Source organism: Barbus barbus (assembly GCF_936440315.1).
Source record: "Barbus barbus genome assembly, chromosome: 3".
Lineage (NCBI taxonomy): Eukaryota > Metazoa > Chordata > Actinopteri > Cypriniformes > Cyprinidae > Barbus > Barbus barbus.
The window spans coordinates 3,913,932-3,935,636 of record NC_136731.1 but is presented as its reverse complement, the minus strand read 5'-3'; the positions used below and the strand labels follow the sequence as shown (position 1 = coordinate 3,935,636).

Sequence of the window (21,705 nt, the reverse complement as noted above, 5' to 3'; positions counted from 1 at the left end):
ATAATGGACTTTTTTAAAGAATAGAATTAGAATAGAGAGTGCTAGCGTTAGAGTATGAAATAAAGATGGAAGAGTTGTGTTTTTAGCCAATTCTTGAAGATGGTTAAGGACTCGGACTGAGTTGGGCAGGTCATTCCACCAGGAGGGAACATTTAATGTAAAAGTCTGTGAAAGTGATTTTGTACCTCTTTGGGATGGCACAATAAAGCACCGTTCATTTCCAGAATGCAAGCTTCTAGAGGCACATAAGTCTGAAGTAATGAATTTAGGTAAAGGGCTGCAGAGCCAGTGGTGGTTTTGTAGGCAAACATTAATGTCTTTTTAAGTAGTAATACTTACATTTTTTCTGTATAAAATCAACAGTCTTCTCCAAAGGTGAGATCTTCGAGCAGCTGCACTTCATCTTTATTCAGACATTTCAAGCACTGCAAAGGCTGAGGAAAATAGTACTAAGTAGGGTTGTACTCGACAACTGATGCTATGAGGTGTTAGTGCACCTGTCCCTTTTATCTTTTTTTTTCTTTATTATTTATTGCACAACTTATAATTGCCTACAAGATCAGGTAAAGATGGTTGTATCTTTAACAATGAACAATCATAATGACAAAAAGAAAAAGGAAAACAAATTTAATGAGTTTGCGTACATCATAGTGTGAGATTACATACACAGAAAAAAGCACAATGACAAGGTTAAATATATTTGAATAATCATAATAAATCAAAAATTGCATTTTTTGTTGTTGTTTTTGTTATTTATAAGCCTGAGGGATGAAACGAGGCTTAAATTCATCAAGAAACATCTAAATATTTACAGATTTAAACCTGAATTAAAACTGTTGTTCATATCTTTTAAGTTGTATTTACATTTATTAATTTAGCAGACGCTTTTATCCAAAGTTGTTGCACTTGTTATAACGTCATAGGTCACATGATAACATCAACATGGCAGATGATGTCTGGATCCCATTCATACTTAACGAGATTTGGCTGTAGAGTGCATACTCTTTTAGCGCTTAAGTATTTATTGAAATTAAGTACCTACTCATTGAGTACGCGGTTTCGAATGCAGGCACTGTTACTGATTTATTATACAGCTGAAAGCATTATGGGTAGTATCTCTCATCAATCTATTCTGATTCATCAGCACAGTTTCACTGATGATCCAGACCAAACATAAAACCCAGCATAGAGTGGTTGAGTGAATGTGGTCTGGACTGTGTGGATGAGGCTCATTGTGTCAGAGACGCTGTAGAAGGACAGAGTTCCTGCACTGTGATCCACAAACACTCCTATACTACTGCTGATGGACTTTACTGGGAGAGCAGTCTCTATGTTATTGTGTCTGAATGAGTATCTGGAGGGAGTGCAGAACAAACTCCAGGACTGATCATTATATCCAAACAAACTCTCATTACCTCCTCCCTTCCTGCTGATGCTCAAATACGACACTGATATACACACACCATAAACACCACTCCACTGCAGCTCCCAGTAACAGCGTCCACACACACTCTCACAACACAACACCTGCTGACGCACATCAAATCTGTCTGGATGATCAGGATACGACTGGACTTTGTTAGTGTGAGTAATCACTCTGTTGCTCTCAGACAGACGGAGGTGTATATATGCTGTGTTCAGATCCAGAGTGAGCTGATGGTGATCTAATGGAGATAAAACACATCAGAATCAGGAATTATGAATCTGTTTGACCTTTTCATGCAGCTGCATTTTTCATGTTCAGTGTATCATTAGTGTCTCAGTACAGATGACTAGATATCCTGTGCAAATCATTATTTACATGATCAATTATAAAACTCTTCTGTTACCTTCTACAGGAAGAACATGAACACACTAAATGAGTTTTTCTGCTTGCTTTCTTTTTTTTGTCAAATAACTTTTATTGAAAAGAAAGAATTTCATGTTTTGTCTCTATTACATGTATAAAGAATACAATCAAAAATATAGCTGCAAGCAGCGATGCCCAAGCCATCAGTGCAAACGCCACCCCGGTGGCATCAGTAAAACAGTGCACAGCGAGCACATTCATTACAGTAACCCTCTGGTAGTTTAGGATTTGACGGATACAGCAATGAAAGGGTTAATCCAAACCATCACGACACACACAACAATACATACAACTTTCAAAAACGCTTTCAATAAGGTTTCAGTTACTAACATTAACTATATTAATTAACATGAACAATTCTTATATAACATTTATTAATGTTAGTTAATATTAAAAACTTATAAACATTATTAAAATTTAAAGTTTTATCTGTTAACATTAGTTAATGCACTGTGAATTAACATGAATATTTTGATTAACTAACATGGTAACACTTTATAATAACGGCACACTATGAATCATTAGTTAAGTATTAGTAAATAGGCAATCCGTCCTTTATAAAGTGTTGTTCCTGCATTAATAGGCATTAGTAAGCATTTTATAAATACAGCTATAAATGTTTTGTTCTTGAGCATATAAATAATGTTTAATAATTGCATTTTTGTTCTTTATTAATTATCAATTTAACATTTCTAGATTACTACGATATTAACAAACCACTTATTTAGGAGTTGTCAGAGGTTCATAAGATAATTTAGAAAGTGTATTTTAAATTCTTATTATCCAATGAAAGGTTAGCTTTTTGTGAATGTTTTAAATAAAAGATCAAACGAATTAACAATGCAGATGTAACACCAAACCAGCAGAGGGATCCCTCACCCGAGTACTGACTGCATGCTGCTCCCTCTGCTTTCACTTCCTGTTTGATGACATTATAAGCCGTATACTGAGCACATGGCAGACTGCGAAGTATTGCCAGTTTACCTGCCTTACCGAGCGTTATCAATTGTTATTTCTCTGACTGATTACCTGTGTATTACTCTGCCTGTTTACTACGACTTATGTTTTCCTGGATTTGCCCCTTTGCTCTGTTTGCTTGATTGGACTGATGTTTGTGTTTGATCCCTCTGCCTGCCTCCTGACTCTAAGGCTATTTTCCACCAAGGCCTCATCCATGAACTCCAGACCGAACTCGCTTGCAAGGGGGAGGATTTATCATTCCCAGACTTTGTAACACTCACCATAAAGATAACTTAATGAGACAAGTCCCGAAATGAAGAGTTAATAGAGGAACGCGATATGAACCATTGACTTCAAACCAAAGTTTCCAGCCCATTGAAACCACTCCCTGTAATGAAACCATGCAACTTGGTAGAGCCAAATTATCTGAAGAAGAAAGAATCCGACGTCAACAACTTCAGTTATGCTTCTACTGTGGCGAGACAGGTCACTACTGTTCCGGATGTCCCCACAAGCGCCAAACTAAACCAACAGTAAATATTGACTATTACTTTCTTCTAAATAAGTCACTTCTGCTTCCTGTTACCCTCAAGACTGATTATACCTCTGTTAAACTTACAGCTATTGTAGGATATCAGAGACTGAATCAGACAATTTTAAGATGCATCAGAACATTGAAACCTGAGGAGCTGGAATGCAGAGAGACCTTAAGGAACAGGACGTCATAAATCTAGTTTGGAGCAAGCAACTCCTAACCAGCGAGCCTCTTTCACCAAACAGCTTACAACCTTGAGACAAACGAACACTTATTGATAAATTCCAATTCAAGAAGGAGACTGTCAAATTTGTTGCAAATAACCAAGACTGATGGTCAAAGTGATGGCCATCACGTGTTCCAGGATTGAATTCACAAGCTTCCTTAGACTGACTTCTCCCCCACATAGAAGACAGTCCAACCAACATTCCTTTGTCTAAAGAACATGCTTTCGTTCTCCATAGAACTACACAGACTTTCTTTTTCATATGCCCATAAAATCATCCTAAAAGGACATTTTTATGCAGAACCCCACATATGATTTTAATATTATTTGATTAAAACAAGGATATGTATGTCTTTTTAATCATTATTGAATAGCTCGAGCCTTAAAGATAAATATTGCATATTTAGTATGTATGAGTTTGAAAATTCATGCTGTGAATGTTTCTTCCAATCAATTCTTTGTCAAATGCATCATAGTCTTATTATGAAATCATGTTCAAAAGGTATACTTTGCCAAAGCCTGTAAAATTCGGACCATGTGACTGATAACAAGCTGATTTATGATGTAAAGAACACACCCTAGCTAAGATAATAGCCTATCTAATTGGTCAAGACGTCCAGATGGGATGTGTCCAGAAGTGAGTTTAAAACTGTTGTCCCTCCTTCTTTCTTTCTCTTTTGGTTTTTTATCTTTTGTTCTCTCTATCTCTCGTCCCTCTTTGAGCGTGCTCTGGCCCACGTGCCATAATGAGAAGGAAAGCAACTTAGTCTCGTTACATCATTTTATTTTTATTCTTTTACTTTAGTTTCTTTTCTTTCCGTGGAGTTTTGTGTGCTAATGTAAGTTTGATACAAAGTCCAGCTTCGACTGCACTCGCTTCAACTTCCAGCAAGCCAACGCCCAAAGACGTCACTTCAAAGACTACTGAACTTCCAGCCAATCAGACACTTCGGGGAACCCCCCCTGTCTGCAACGAGGACACAACCCCGTTACACAGGCAAAGCAAGCAACACACCTCCAGATTCTAACAGGTTCTAATTGGTGTATTTAATATAAATTTTAGCCTCATTGAGAAACTCAAAGCGAGGGTTAAATAAGTGATTGATGGTTGTTCAGGTCTATGCAATAGCACATATTGCTGTGAACTTGGGATTTCACATTTCCATTCTCTTAAACTCATCCTTTCCTCACTTTCTCTCTTTCTGCAACGTGTGAATGCTTGTGTTCATGTGTTAGATTAGTTTATGTCTTAGGTTTATATAAATAAAATCTGATTTATATTGAAAATAATAAGTATCTTGTGTTTTCTGCTCACAAGTTAATGCCTTAATCTGTCGATTTCGTTACTGTGCTATTTAATAGTGTTTTCACTATATTTGGGATTTTAATATCCAGTACAGAGTTTGTCATACCTCAGTGAATCGCCGTAACACTGATTCTGTTCAAATCCCTATAAAATCATAAATGCTTCCCTTTGAGCTAAATTAAACTATTTCTTTAAATTACGTATTAATATTATAAAATGTATAACCCCTACACTATGATCGACTCTGGTGCAGCACTCAATTTAATCAGTAGCAGCCTCCTCAAGTAACATAATATTACCACTCAACCTTGCACTCCCCCTATACAAATCAAGGCCAACGGCAACACCCTCATCGGAGAAGGCATTACTCAAAAAAACAGAACTCTTACTATGACCATCGGCCTTTTCCATCAAGAATCCATAACCCTGTATGTAGTCAACTCAGCAAATCATGAAGTTATTATCGGACATCCCTGGCTCTCTACGCACGACCCTGACATCTCCTGGCAGTGTGGTGAGCTTCGTCGCTGGTCATCTTTCTGCTTCCATCACTGTTTGAATGCTCAGCCCCTACCATGTCTCACCACCAGTATTGAAAGCCCAGAGACCCATAAGACAGTAAAAATCCCCTCTTTTTATAATGATTTATCAGAAGTGTTCAGCAAGTCCAGAGCCACACAACTGCCACCACACCGTCCTTGGGACTGCGACATCGATCTACTTCCCAATGCCATGCCACCCAAGAGCAAGGTCTACCCTGGCAATGGAGGAATACATAGAGGAAGCCCTGAGTTCCGGTTTCATTCGTCCGTCTACATCACCAGCTGCCGCAGGCTTCTTATTTGTAGAAAAGAAGGATGGTGGCCCTGCATCGACTATAGAGGACTGAATAATGTAACGGTAATGTTCCGATACCTACTTCCCTTAGTACCCTCTGCCCTTGAACAACTACATGAGTCCACAATCTACACCAAGTTAGACTTGAGAACCGTGTATAATCTGATCAGGATCAAGGAAGGAGATGAGTGGAAAACTGCCTTCCTCACCACTAGGGGGCACTATGAGTATCAGGTCATGCCCTATGGACTTGCCAACTCACCAGCCATGTTTCAGTCCTTCATCAATGAGATTTTCTGAGACCTGCTTAACCAATATGTGATACATTGACGACATCTTGATATACTCCAAGTCTGAGAAGGAACACATCACCCATGTGAGAACTGTCCTCAAACGACTCCTTGAAAACCAGCTATACGTCAAAGCAGAGAAATAACAATGGATAGCGCTTGGTAAGGCAGGTAAACTGGCAATACTTCGCAGTCTGCCATGTGCTCATTATCCGGCTTATAAGGTCATCAAACAGGAAGTGAAAGCAGAGGGAGCGGCATGCAGTCAGTACTCGGTTGAGGGCTCCCTCTGCTGGTTTGGTGTTACAGAAGATTAATTTTCACAGCCTTCTTTGATCATATTTATCAAGGGTGCCGATATTTTTAGCCATGACTGTAAAATTTTGGAACACTTTTCAATAAGTTTTTAGTTTTTAACATTATATTAGTTATCATGAACAGTATTTTTATAGCATTTATGAATCTTAGTTAATGATATGTTTAAAATTGACTAACTAGAAATTTTAATTAATAATGTAGTAATGTACATCAGTTACTATACCATGAACTAAGATAAACAATTGTTTACTAACTAAAATAAATACAGTAAAAAATATGTTGTTCATACTTAGTTTGCTAGTTTTGAATGAACTGTTAAAATCTATATTACTATATTACTAGTCAACATGAACAATGATAATATAACATTTATTAATGTTAATTAATGTCAAGCCCAAAATGTAATACATTATTAAAATTTAAAGTTGTATCTTAACATTAGTTTATATATGTGAATTTACAAAAAAATTATATTTTTAATGTTAGTATTAACTAACATTAAAAAAAGATCTAAAAATAGATTGTTCACGTTAGTTAATGCATTAAATAATTTTAACCAAAGAGACCTTATTGTAAATTGTTGCCAACACTTTTTATGATCTATTACCATTTTTTATTATTATTTTAATGATCTGAAGTGAAGTGAAGTGACATTCAGCCAAGTATGGTGACCCATACTCGGAATTCGTGCTCTGCATTTAACCCATCCAACGTGCACACACACACAGTGAACACACACACACCGTGAACATACACCCGGAGCAGTGGGCAGCCATTTTATGCTGCAGCGCCCGGGGAGCAGTTGGGGGTTCGGTGCCTTGCTCAAGGGCACCTCAGTCGTGGTATTGAGGGTGGAGAGAGCGCTGGACATTCACTCCCACCACCTACAATCCCTGCCGGCCCGAGACTCGAACCCGCAACCTTTGGATCACGAGTCCAACTCTCTAAACCATTAGGCCACGACTTCCCCTATAAGCATTTGTGAAATAGTTTTGCCTGCATTTCATCTTAGTCTTCGTCTGTGAGCTGAACTGTTTTACTGTTACATTTATTTTTATTTATTTAGTCATTATTTATGCTTTTATCCAAAGCGACTTACAAATGAGGACATAAGAAGCAATCAAAACCAACAAAAGAGCAACAACGTGCAAGTGCTATTACAAGTCTCAGTTAGCCTAACGCAGTACAGATAAATATTATTATTATTAATTTTTATTTATTTATTTATTTTAATAAGACATAGATAAAATAAAATTAGAATAGAGAGTGCTAGAGTTAGAGGGTTAAGTAAAGATGGAACAGATGAGTTTTTAGCCGTTTCTTGAAGATGGGTAAGGATTCGGCAACACGGATTGAATTGGGCAGGTCATTCCACCAGATGGGAACAGTTCATGAAAAAGTCCGTGGAAGTGTTTTTCTGTGTCTTTGGAATGGTACAATAATGCGTCGTTCACTTGAAGAACACAAGCTTCTAGAGGGCATATAAGTCTGAAGTAATGAATTTAGGTAAAGGGGTGCAGAGCCAGTGGTGGTTCTGTAGGCAAACATTAATGCCTTGAATTTAATGCGAGCAGCTATTGGTAGCCAGTGCAGACTGATGAACAGAGGTGTGACGTGCGTTCTTTTCGGCTCATTAAAGATTAATCTTGCAGCGGCATTTTGGATTAATTGTAGAGGTTTAATAGAATTGTCTGGAAGAACTGCCAAGAGAGCATTGCAATAGTCAAGTCTGGACAGAACAAGAGCCTGAACAAGGAGTTGTGTTGCATGTTCCGAGAGAAAAGGCCTGATCTTCCATGTTACATCCATGAGATTATGTAAATTCAGATGTCATTCCACAGCTTGTCACAGGTCAATATCAAATTAGTTTCAAATTATTATTTGCAGCACAAAAATGTATGACATGCATTTTGTATGATCTCTCTTATTTTGTTAGTTATTCACATTTTTACAGCTTCTGCAAGGGGCTCCCAAACAACACCATTGGTTGTCACCATTGGTTGTCATTCAAAAGAAATCTGGAGGAATCCGACTTTGTGTTGATTTAAAGGGATCCCAGGTATTAAGACATGTACAGCTTAATATAGCATAAATGATGTCTCTTACTGAAATATGTAGTAGAAAACCCATGAAAGATGTATGTTATTTTTAAAAATTAACATCGTTTTTGGACTGTGGGGGGGGTGCCATTATTTTATGTGCACAGTACATTCTGCATCGATGACATTAAATGGTTGCATTCGGTGAGCTACTAGCGCTTTTTACCACAACACAACTCGGAAACTCAAAATCAGAACTCAGAAAATAAAATACTGATACAATACCACACTGTGTGGTTTTTGGTTGTAATTTTCAGTCGAAGGGCAACAAGAGAAGCGATGTAAGACTTCACTGCTTTCCTAGCAATAAGAAGAGGAGAAAATAAAAGGAAGATGCCTGTGGACGAATAGAACTTCCTAAAGACCCGCTTCTTTGCTCCCTTCACTTTAGCCCTGATGCTTTTGAGGCTTTTAGTAGACCACAACTACTGAAAGAGCTTACAAACGGCTGAGACAAGAAACGCTAGATGCCTTCCTGTTAGGATGTAAACATGCCAATGCTTATCATGATGCCGTGGCCACTGGAGGAGTTTCTCAGCAGTTTTCAAGTGAGATCCAGAGGTGTTTAGACTCCTTGTGGTGAAAAATCGATGGTACAGCATTTCGTTTAAGGCTCCCCACCTGTAAGCTCTTTAAATAGCTGTGGTCATCATATCAGTATTTCTGTCAGGACCACTATAGTCAAAGATGACTGACAATTAACATACAGTTTGGATTGGCGGTATGGTTCTTTTCTGGGCAAGAAAGGAGAGCAGCGATAACCCTGCAGCGATCCCTTTAAGAGAGCCAAACAAAGCTGTCATCATAGACAGTCACATCATAGACAGTCATCCTTTGCCACACATTGAGGAAGTTTTTACAGAATTGTGTGGGGCTTCTATGTTTTCTACAATAGACATTCAGAATGCATACCACCAAGTGACCTAGCATCAGGATAGTAGGGATCTGACGGCATTTGTAACCCATGACAGACTTTATCCTTTATCATTTCACACGGTTCCCTTATGGGCTGGCCTCAGTAGAGCCCTGCATTTTGGCCCAGGCCCGATGGGCCCCGACTTTTTTACACCTCTAGGACCGGGCTTCAGGCCAATTTTAACGTCATAGTTCAGACGTGGGCCGGGCCTCGGGCCTGTTTTAGGCTTCTCCTTATTTGTATATTTTAGACATCCATCAATTAATGATGAAAAAAATTGCCACGCTGGAGAAAACAACACGAGACCGTGCCGCGACTGTCAAGAGCGGCTCGACGGTGTTTAGTGTCCGGCAGCAGTGAGCCGTCAGCACAGCTGAAGAGTTCTGCGTTCAAATACATGCAGTAAAGCTTGCCGTAAAGCCTGGCAAAAGTAATTACCATGAATGTGTCCGGGGGAAATAGTAAGGATATTTGAATTATTTACTAATAAACTAGTGTGTTCTGTGTCAGTGTCGCAAAGATGAAGATGATGTTCCTGACTTGCCATCTCCTCATTAGACGCGCCTTTAGAAAGAAGTGCATCTTCACAGATTATAATGAAAGAGTTTTTGTTTTTGTTTCGATTAGATTTATTTAGTTAAATAGTAATTTAAAGCTTTCTATAGATATATATATTATGTCTGTGAGGCATGTATTCGCTGACTTTGGCTCCTGTTCAAGACGAGATGTCAGAAAGCGCATCATTGTTTTGTTTATTTTATAAAAGCAGATATTTTGTTAATATTGTGAGTGCACACAAATAAAAGTAGACCCTTTACAGTTCCGAATGATGTTTTACTCTTCTTACCTGTCATGATCCCTGTTCCATCTCCTGTGTTATGCTGTGGACTCTTATTTTGAAGTGGTTCTCTGCCCGGTGTCTCTGTCTTCACTTTCTGAGTTTATTTTCTGTTTCTTTAGTCTGCTTGTTTGTTCCCATAGTTACCCTTGTGTGTTCCTATGACAACTGCCCACGCCCCCTTGTTATCTTGTTGAGCTTGTTTGTCTGTGTGTACTTAAACAGCTTGGTTTTCACTTGTGGCGCTGGTCATTGTTGATGCTTCCTATGTTGTTTCCTGGATGTTCTTGGTTCCTGCCTGATGGATAATCTGTATCTTCTCAATTAAAGTTGTGTGTGCAAGTGGATTCTCTCTCTGCCACATCTCTTCGTAACATTACCTTTATGAGCAAAAATTACGGCGTAGGCTATTTTAAGCTGTTTCTATTGAAAAAAATGCAATTGATTGCGCTGGTGCCTCTATGTCCTGCGCTTTAGCTTCCACTCTCTGCACAAACTACTGGATACAGCGCACATTTATCTAAGTTTAACATTTAAACATTGATGTATGCTTGAACTGTTTTAGTATATCTATAGACTTTATTTTAGGCAAGTCGTGATGATTTGAGAAGGCTAAATTGATCAAACATTATGATCAGCGTGCCGGTCTGCCGCTGGCTGCTTAGTCGTTACTTTAAGAAAGTAAAAAAACGTATTTAACGTCAAAAATGCTCCAAACATTTTTATTAATTAACTTAAAAAAAAGATCACTGCCATTGCATGCAAAACTGAACTATTTTAATAGCTGAAACATGAGCCGTTTTGGGAAAAGGGAAAGAAAAAAAAAGACGGGTTCGGGTCAGACTCGGTCCAGTAATTCTGATAAGCTGTCAGACACGGGGCGAGTTAGGGCCTGAGCGACTTGGGCCAGTGTAGGGCTCTAGGCCTCAGCACAGGCCCGGATTGGCTAATCGGGAGCACCGGGAGGATTCCCGGTGGGCCGGTCTGTTATTTTGGCTGCGAGGGCCGCGTTGTTGTCATGCCACTGGGTTGATATGGATGCTGTCCCTAGAGTGCCTGCACTCATAGCAGCCCCACTCTTTTTATCTATTATTTTCATTCAGCCCTTATTATTATTTTCACCAGACCATATAAATAACAAATTCTAAATTGATATTTAATAATTCTTTTTGCTCAAATCATTGTTTTGTGAAGTAGCCGTTTGCGGAAGGCTTTAAGACCAAGCGGAATCCTCTGCCGGCTGCTCCTGCTTCACAGCGTGCGGGACTCACGCTAACAGCAACCTGGTGCAGGTTGTGTTTTGACTCTGTCAAATCAGTTTTGGCCAATGCAAGCAACTTATTGATCATGAGACCAACATTTAGCAAGGCAGGAAAACATTCAATCTACCTGAGGGAAGACATCTTTCATTGTAATACTGTTAAACAGAGAGAGGGAGTGAGAGAGAGAGAGAGAGAGATCGAGAGAAAAAATACATAAAAAAATAAATAAACTTCTAGTAGCCTATTCTTAAACTTGGACCTCATTATTAAAGTACAAATCCAAGCACCAGAAGCACCACACTCTCTAAGTTTTCTTTAATTGAAAAATATGCATTTTTATTCATTCAAAAGATATAGTTGCAATAATATTTTAGTTCAAAACTTTAAGTTCTATTGTTTTAAAAAATAATGCTTTATTGACTGACGTTTCATTGACCTTCAGTTGTTATGCTTTCAAATTTCATGCCATTTGTATGCATGTAATTTCACAGTATTTTCACCTCCTAAATTACTACACTTGTGAATTCACAGTTCTATAATGGTACAATTTACACAGGTCAATGACATTTTTTGTATAACATTAAAATTCTTTTTAGAATAATTGTGATTATTACTTATTTTTAACTTCAGGCAAACAGCCTACATTATGGTACAGTACAAATATTTGGAGCATCCCTTATTCTGCTCCTTATTTTCTTAAAGAATAAACACTTATTTTCTTAAAGAATACAAGAATAAACACTATTTTCTCAAAGAATAAAAGATAAAGAATCACAATTGTCCCTTATTTTCCATTTCTGAAGTTAATTGGCAACCCTAATGATGACATAATTATCTGTTGACTTCCCTGACAGCTGCACCTTGCTCAAAAAAAAAAAAAAAAGTTAGTTGTTGGAGATATGCGAGCAAAAAATAATAGATAAAAAATGGATAATAGAAAGCACAAAGGAGGCACTGAAAAGGCCAGAACAAAAAATAAATAAAAAAAGTGGGCCGGTCTAAGGCTTGAAACTCCAGGGCTAAAAATTAGTCCCACTCCGGCCCTGCCTCAGCACCTACTACCTTTCAAAGGATGATGTCTCAAATTTTAGCCGATCAGGCTGGTGTGCAATGTTATCTAGATGACATCATCATCTATGGTGAGAACCCAGAGGTACATGAGAAACAACTTTAATCCATACTATAGCAATTCCAAAACTGTGGTTTGAAGCTTAATGTAGAAAAGTGCTGCTTTAGAGAAACTGAGCTACCATTCCTTGGCCATGTCATTTCTGCTTCAGGCTTGCATCCAAATCCAGATCACGTTCTAGCAATACAGAAAGCGCCTCCTCATGATGCATAGACCCTGCGTGCTTTTCTCGGACTTGCCGGCTGGTACTCCAAATTTATTCCCAATTATGCAACATTGGTGGAACCTCTCCGTGCACTGCTCCTAAAGTCTATTGGCTTTTGCTGATACTTCAACCATCTGAAACATTTAATCACTACTAGCCCAGCCCTTGCATTGTTTGATCCATGAGACTTGCCTGATGGTCTGCACACCTCTTGTGTTTTAATTACAGCATGAAATACAAGCCTGGCCGAGACAATGAGACAGCTGATTGTTTGTTCAGACTTCCTCTTCCTGCCACAGACAAAAGCAAGAGCCTGCGATGGTGGCAGCACTTTCTCCTGAGTTTGCAGCTGTTACTGTAGAGGAGCTTAACTCTACATGTGATGTCTGTCCTATTCTTCAACAGGTTAAGGCTTGCATTGAAAAGGGGTGGCCTTGTAGCGCGAAAAGCTCAGCTATTGCTCCTTATCACCGTCTTCGGAATGAGCTGTCTGTACACGGTACGTAATTCGAGGCACACGTGGAGTGATCATTCCAGAAGCGTTGCAATCAAAGTTCATCCAGTTGGCACATGCCACCCATCAAGGGATGGTGCGCACAAAGCAATGACTGAGAGACTTGTATTGATGGCCTGGCATGGACTGTCAAGTGAAAAATGCCCTCAAATCATGTTCCACCTAACTCCAGCATTATAAAACTGCTAATACCCATGTGGCTCCACTCTGTCCTGTGCCAACTCCAACAACTGCTTCGGAAAAGCTGGCTATTGATGTAGTTGGGCCCTTGAATAACACTCCTCAAGGATGTCTATTTGCTATGACAGTCATTGGTTACTAGAGTAAATGGCCAGAGATTGCACCTGATGTTACTTCTGCAACTGTTGTGAAGTTCCTGTCTGCTGCATTCAGTCATGAGGGAAATTCCCTTGAACTCATAACTGACAATGGCTCACAATTTGTTTCGGCTGTGTAGGGTCTGGTCGAAACCAGAACACACACACACATAATCTCGGACAACACATTCTAGAGCGGGAATTAAAGCTTCCCTCCTGGTCGATCTCCTCCCCTGAACCTTCTTATCTCAGAAGAACATCTGGATATCTTTAAAGGACGGCGCCGTCAAGCAGTTTACTATAACTAAAGTCGACCAGGGCAAAGACCTTGTCAGTTTGAGAAACTCCGGCACAAACCCACCCGGATTCCCTGAACATTAACGCAGTAATTCAATGATGTTATCCGCAGAGAATACGGTTTTACAGCCGACGTCCGAACTAAGCAAAACACCAGATCTCCACGAAAAAGTGACCTTCCCGCAACCTCGCGTTTCTCTCCAAAAGAGGAATGCGCCTTGTTGCTCCCTAACAGACAGAGACCAATGCTTTGCTCAAGTATTTTAAAAGGGACAAATTATACTAGTTTCTGCTATTAAAGCAATATACTCGAAAAACAATATATACATTATATTTGCAACATATATTAAGGTTGTTTTCATGACATGTATAAGCTTGCTGTGTTATTAGAACTTGTGGTATTGTTGTAATCTTGTGATGTATGATTTTCCTGATCAATATTTTGTTCAGTTTCACATGCGTGGATGTGTTTATTTAGAATTTAGGATAGTTTAATCGATGTATTAACCGCGTAATGGATACAATTGATATATGTACTTTGGTTATGCAAAAAACACGTGGTGTTTGATTTCAGATGAAAGCTGATTTCATCAGCAATAATCTGGTATGGATGAAAATGGTCTTTTCCCATCATAATGTACAAATTAGGACACTTAGGAATCTGCTAGGATATGTCTGTTATTTTATGAAACAAGGCAGCAGATAATGTCTGCACGGAAAGAAGCTGTGCAGGGCGGGGCTCCGCCCCACAGGAAGAATCCGATTGGGTCAGTCGCCCGTGGGTGGATCCCAAATCGGCCCGTTAAAAACAGATACCCAACTGTGTCTCAGGGTTGGGTTGTTGGAAAGAAAAGTTTTAAGCTCAAGCTTAAGCTCAGCTCGTTTGGCATTTTAACATCATGATCGAGCAGTGAACTGAGATCAAGACTCAAACTGCCAAATAACTTTAACATCTAAAGCCTCAGAAACTGAAACCAACTTCCTAGGAGCGTCATCAAGTCAGAACGAAGCCAACCAACCACTGAAGTGTATTCTCGTGACAACGACCGACCAAGCCGCCAATCTGCGCACAATCTTTCCTGAACCGGGAAGGAACTCAACTGAAAGCAAAGAAAGTAAGACAATATTTCCTACATCTGCTGGAAACTGGTTGTATTCATCGCTAAGAGTAAAGACAGAAGAGTTCCATGCGTGTGTGAATTCCCTCAGGTTGTAAACGAGCATTAGAACCTAAAACTCTCTTCAGATCAAAATAATTCATTGCAACGAATGTGTGTGTGTGTTTGTTTACGTCTTCTGGTTGTGTCATTTAGCTTAAGTATTGTGTTAGAGTAGTGAAATAAACTTTGATTCTATTAAGAAATCTCTTGTCTGTTGCTATGTGATTTTTTCAAATCAATTACTTGCCAAAAAGATTGCGTTTACCTACGCTCATGAATTTGATAACTATTTGGTTTGTTTTATCGTTGGCCGAGAAATAAGAGATAACGTGCTGATTTTAATGCTTGCTGGACAAGTCGTTAATAAGGTATCGTTAACAAGGTATAAGTTGGACATTCTGATTAATCTCAATTAATCATATAAATATTGAATCTTAAGAGTGATTCCCTAAAAGCTAAAATTAGAATAATGATTCTAAAGATTACTACAGCTGAGATTGAGGCATTCCTTGCAGACATTCCTTGCAGATATCTTAGCTCTGTCTATTACCCCTAAGCGAATAGTGAGATTGAACACTTCAATATAGTGTTCAAAGACTGTTTACAGACCACTAACATTAAAGGTAAATAATGGAAAGCTTTTGTGACAGAGTTTCTATGTACAGTACGCACAGAGCAATTCCACATGCTGTGACAAAACTGTCATCTGCTGAGCTTTTGCATGGCTGACAAATTAAGACATAATTTCATGTGAGTGGTCTTCCATGTGTGGCCCCAACAAAGGATCATCAGTATTTCAAACAAATCATCCAACAGACACACAACTAAATTAAAGAGTACACAGATCTGCGACGCAGTGCAAGACCTCCAAAGATTCAAGTTGGGATATTTGTGCGAAGCCTGGAGTCACCAAGAAAGGACATTCCAAGTTTACTCAGCATTTTTAGGTCGTGGCCCAGAAAGGCTTGGGAACATATCTCCTTTCAGATGGAAAAGTTTGGAATGCTATGGCTCCTGCTGCATCCTGCGTCACCACATCTGGTACAGCTTCTGTAGCAGAAGACTCCTTCAAGCCTCTTGAAGCACCTCAGACACCTCATATGTCAGTCTCTCCTTCTTGTACCTCACATCCTCATAGAGTGCATCAGGCCCCAGTGTGGTCCAAGGAATATGTTACGTAAAGGAACAGACTCCATAACCGGGGAGGGAGTTACAAGATATTGAAAAAATAAAGGTGTTTGAGACATATTTAAAAGGAGAATGTTTGTTCACTTACCAATAGAAGCAGGTTAAACATTTTGGTTACAAAACTATGCCTTTTGTAATTTTCAGTGTTATAGTACTACGCATGCTGTTAATATTCAGAACAGGGTTTTTTTGGTGTTCTGTTCTTTGTTTAAATTTGGTTACCGTATAATCAGTCTTCTTCCAAAAAAAAATTGAATATGTGGTGTATTGAGATACATGTATGAACACTCGGTGTCGCTAATATGCCAGTTGTAGAGAGGACACAGAAATGACACATGAAAAAGTGAATGCAAGATGTTGAAGTAAAACGAGTGGTGAGCCTACTGCTTGAGGTACTGAAGTTTGTTACTGTGAAATATACAACACTGACTTACATTTTAGGAAGTCGTTCTTGGTCCAGAGAACAATGTTGGTCAGTGTGACTGTGGAAATCAACATACATGAACAGTGTGATTCTCATGATCCTGCATCCATTCCTAAGACATCTCTAATTCGATGTTCTCCGTGATATGATATGATGATCGACTTGTTTCTGAGAGCAGATTAATCTCCAGGACTTTACCTCTGTCTGAGATCTTTTTGGTCTCCTCTTTGCAGAAATCCTCCAATTTGTCTCTCAGCTGATGGACAGATTCTCTCAGACCATCAAAAGAGAACAGAGAACTGAAGAGATCGTCATTTATGTCTGTAGATTCAGGAGGTGCTGAGAGAGACTGGAAACTCTACAGAAAACAGAAATCAAAACTCATCAGCTCCACACTTCACCCAATAACCTGCACCAACATCAGATTTGACTTGACTGATCTTCAGTAATTCACCTCATTCCAGCACTTTCACAGCATTAGCTTCATTCTTCTCATATTCATAGCAAATTAGAGCTACAGATTCTGGTATTTGCCACATACACTATGTGTGAACTTTCTAGGAAATAGTTTGGATGATAAAACCTCTTCTAAGAACATAAAAATCCATCTTACAGCTCAAGCACATCAATGGAGTCTCATTGTACAGTTGAGTAGATTTACTCAGGAAAAGCAGCTCAAAGGCTATGATTAGATTTACCATTATTTATAACTTTAGAAACACTAGTGTAAGAGACACTAGTACTTCACAAGGACCCTTAAGACCTGCTCAGATTTACTTTGATTTTGACCACCTGGTCACCAGGATTTCACAATTCTGCAAACACAGAATTTAATGCAAAATCAAGCAAACATTATTTTCAGCAGCTTGCATTTTATTAGTGACTACAATTTCATAACTGAGAGTCCAAAGAAATAAAAAAATGTGTGCTGAAGTGTGGTGCTGCTGAATGGCAGTGAATTGTGCTAAGTAGGGATGGACCAACCATACGGTGCAGTGGGACGCCACTTATACAAGTGATTTAAAGGGAAAGAATTCCAGAAATGTTGGGACTTTTTTCAATTTGAATAAAATGAAAACTAAAAGACTTTCAACATCACATGAGCCAATATGTTATTTACAATAGACCATATAGAACATAACAAATGTTTAAACAGAAACATTTTACACTTTTATCCACTAAATGAGCTCATTTCAAATTTGATGCCTTCCACGGGTATCAAAAAAGTTGGCTTCCAGAAGAAAAAGCTGCATGTCTATCTTTTAAATCAATTTTTGCTAGACATTTTTATTCTGGATTGAATTCAGTGTGCGGTTAGCTACTTTTATTTATATGAAAAAAAGCTCAAACGTGTTTTATAAGAGATTTCCAGAGCTGAAAGTAATTTGTAAGCTGCGTCTGTTTCAAAAGAAGATGATCATATGAGCGTCTGACTGATGATTATGTAATAAGACACTCAAATGTTTCTCTGTGAGTCTCCTGCCACAGAAGGATCTGACTCAAGTCCACCATGATCCTGTTCTTCTAGATCTGTTACCTGCAGGAACTGGATGTGATCCTGTGTGTGTGAAAGTTCCTCCAGCTCAGCGTCTCTCCTCCTCAGATCATTGATCTCCTGCTCCAGTCGCTCCAGTCGTCCTTCAGCTCGACTCACTGCAGCCTTTTCCTGATCTCTGATCAGCTGTATCAGCTCAACGCGGCTTCTCTCAATGGAGCGGATGAGCTCAGTAAAGATCCTCTCACTGTCCTCCACTGCTGTCTGTGCAGAGCGCTGTTAGGACACACAGTGATTCAGGCTTCAGTGAACTGAGACTGACAAACTTCTCTTCCTCTCCAGACTCACCTTATGAGACTCCACAGCCTCTCTCAGCTGTTGAAGATCTTTCTCTCTCTGCTGGATTCTCTGCTGGAACGTCTTCTGTGTATCCTTCAGCTGCTTCTGCAGGACAAACAGATGATAGTGAATGTCACAGAAAAGTACTGGAACTAAATCATCATGTGAACAGATGAATCCAGTAAAAGTGGAACTGATAACCAACAGCTGTAGGTGGGTCAATATCACCATTGAGTGCCTTTCAACCCCTCACAATACTCAAAATTTTGTTTTTAGTTTGGTCTATTTAAACGTACATATTTTGAAAAATACTGTATTCACTTCTGGCATATTTTATGCTGACAGGGTGGACATGTTAAGCTTTGGTAAAGCAAGTAAGCAAACTCATACAAAGAAAATTTGTCAATTGAAAAGTCACCAACAAATTTCACCACATCCGTTGAAATTCCCGCCACTGAAGAGACAAAACATTTTTTTGTCCTGATGTCACTAAAGGGAATGGCCTTTTCTTAAAGGGGTCATATGATGCGATTTCAAGTTTTCCTTTCTCTTTAGAGTGTTGCAAAGACTAAAGTCTCAAACCCTAAGAGATATTCTTTATAAAAGTTAAAACTCGTCCATGCCCCCCTAAAATGCCTCATTTAAACACGCCCCCACATGTCTATATCACTGTGTGGAGAGATTTGCAAAACACTGCCCAAACATATACGCAATGAAAATATCGTCGCGCTGGGACACAGCATCACAATACGGTAAGGGGTGTAACATTTCCATCTCACGCTTGAGGTATTCAGCCAATCACAACGCACTGGATAGCTGGCCAATCAGCGTACACCTCGCTTTTCAGAACAATGAGCTTTGGAAAAATCAGTACGTTTCAGAAAGGTGGAGCATAGAGGAGCAACAATAATGCACAGTATGTGGAAAATAATTAGTTTTTTTTAACCACATAAACACATTGCATTACACCAAATAATGTTATTTTTAGCAATTTCATATGACCCCTTTAAAGGGGCGGATTCCTCAATACAATGGCAGGGTGGACAACCATTCAAGGGACATGGACAGACTCTTGTTCTTATAACCAAATGATCAATACACTCAAATTGAGTAATCTCTTATTTAACAAAATATTAATATAATTTTTTTTTTTTATTATATGATTTGACAATATTCTACTATCATGCTAATTTAATGAGCAGTGCATGGGACATAGCAAAATAACACGTATCCTCTTACACAAAACTAAAAAAATAATCTAGAAAATGTATCTAAAGAGCCAAGTAATGCTTTTTTATGAATATAAATACTTAGCCTAATATAACACTCACTTTCATAGTCATTTTTATGTTAAGTTATCATGACAAATTAGTTATTAATGTACAGGACCCCAAAAGGCACCCTACAGTGATAATGACCCAGGTTCAAACTCCAGAAGTGATGCTTACAATCATCTTATTATCATGAAGCATAAGGAATGCTTCACACTACATGAGCAAGTATTATACAGTAAAAGTGAAACAAACACAGACATAGAACACAAAAACTTTTGTCAGTGTGAAGCTCTGTGTAATTAAGTTGCGGCACTACACAGAAAATAAACAGACTATTGGATCACTGCACTGGGTATTAACTTTATTGTTAGTTTTAAATACCTGTTTCTCTGTCTTCTGTTCTGCAGCTGATACAATGTCATGGTTTTTATGTTCAATAATCGTACACAGCATACATATACATTTCTGGTCAGTGCGACAGAAAACCTCAAGGAGCTTCTCGTGTTTCTGGCAGATCATTTGCTGCAGTCGTCCAGTGGCTTCAGTCACATTGTGACGTTTTCCTGAGCGAAATTCCTCATGCCGCTCAAAATGAGTTTGACAGTAAGACTCCAGACACACCAGACAGGACTTGACGGCTTTGTATTTTCTTCCAGTACAGACATCACACTCCACATCTCCAGCTCCAGCGTAACAGTCAGCAGGAAGTTTGGTCTTCATCAGTTTGTCCATGACTTCAGTCAGCATGGTGTTTCTAGCTAAAGCAGGTTTTGGACTGAAGGTCTGTCTGCACTGAGGGCAGCTGTAGACTCTCTTCTGATCCTCCTGTTCCCAGTACCCTGTAATACAGCTCTTACAGTAACTGTGTCCACAGGGAATGGTCACTGGATCCTTCAGGAGATCCAGACACACTGAACACAAGAACTCCTTCTGATCCACAGAAATTCTGGCTTCTGCCATTTTTACAGTTTGAATACAGAGACACACAACAGCTCAACCACACTTCAGTTTCTCTTTCCCTGAACTCATGTGATTTCTGTTTCCTGGTTCTGTGTTTGAGTGACGTGTATAAATCAGGTGTGTCTACAAACCTGTAAATCACATTCCTCATTCCTACTTCTGCTGAGTTTAGTTTCAACACACATGACTGTTATTAAAGTAAATGCAAAGACCTTTGACTTATTAGAAATCGCCCCCTATATCCTCATTCTATTCTATTCCCTACACAGAGCTGGGTAGTAACTGATTACATGTAATCTGGATTACGTAATCAGATTCCAAAAATTAAGTACTTGTAATCAGAGTAAATTACATTTTAAAGTACTCGTAATCAGACTAGTTACATTTTTATGGATTACATGATTACATATTATTCACACAATTGCAATAAATTATTCATAAATGATTAATTCTCCCTAATTTCTCTTTTTCATCTTTTGCATTTTCCTTTCTAAAATAGCCTAGCGATTATATACATATTATATATAGTCCAATTTTGTGGACATTCACACAGAGACAGCATTTGACCACTGGATAAAAATAATTTCAGGTTTAAGAAGGGTTTCAACATTGCATCAACTACTGATGAACACATTCATTTGAATTATTACTCTGTAGGTTTTTTTAACCATGTGTTATTAATTAATTAAAATGCACATAGTTCTTAGTTACATGTAATGCAGGCATTCAAAATCTTTTTGTAATCTATACCTTATTCACCGAATATATTTGCTTTAAGGTTTTAAAATAAATATTTCAATAATTAAGTATCACATTTGCATCTTCACGGTTTCTTTGATGCTGATGATCACATGGCATGCAGGTAAATAAAAATATTTCATATTTTTTAGTAATTGTTTTATTTAAAACAAAGACTATAGAAATACAAAGACGGTTCACTCCTATAGGCCTACTTATGAATGGAAGA

General features: G+C 38.6%; 1 protein-coding gene across 2 annotated transcripts; it reads right to left on the bottom strand.

Annotated features, from left to right (window-relative positions):
- Positions 1 to 612: 612 nt before the first annotated feature.
- On the bottom strand, positions 613 to 20,809 carry LOC306854468 (E3 ubiquitin/ISG15 ligase TRIM25-like). Of its 2 annotated transcripts, none has more exons than XM_079392515.1 (6): positions 20,160 to 20,809; positions 18,514 to 18,609; positions 18,208 to 18,429; positions 16,869 to 17,028; positions 16,681 to 16,728; positions 613 to 1,664 (listed from the first exon to the last, which is right to left on the bottom strand). In XM_079392515.1, the coding sequence occupies exons 1-6, from the start codon at positions 20,736 to 20,738 to the stop codon at positions 1,141 to 1,143; spliced, it is 1,629 nt and encodes a 542-aa protein (XP_079248641.1). In that variant the 5' UTR covers positions 20,739 to 20,809; the 3' UTR covers positions 613 to 1,140. The 2 variants fall into 2 exon arrangements, with proteins under 2 accessions (XP_079248641.1, XP_079248640.1); XM_079392514.1 differs by having other exon boundaries at positions 18,208 to 18,441; positions 20,160 to 20,805.
- Between the last annotated feature and the right edge of the window lie 896 nt (positions 20,810 to 21,705).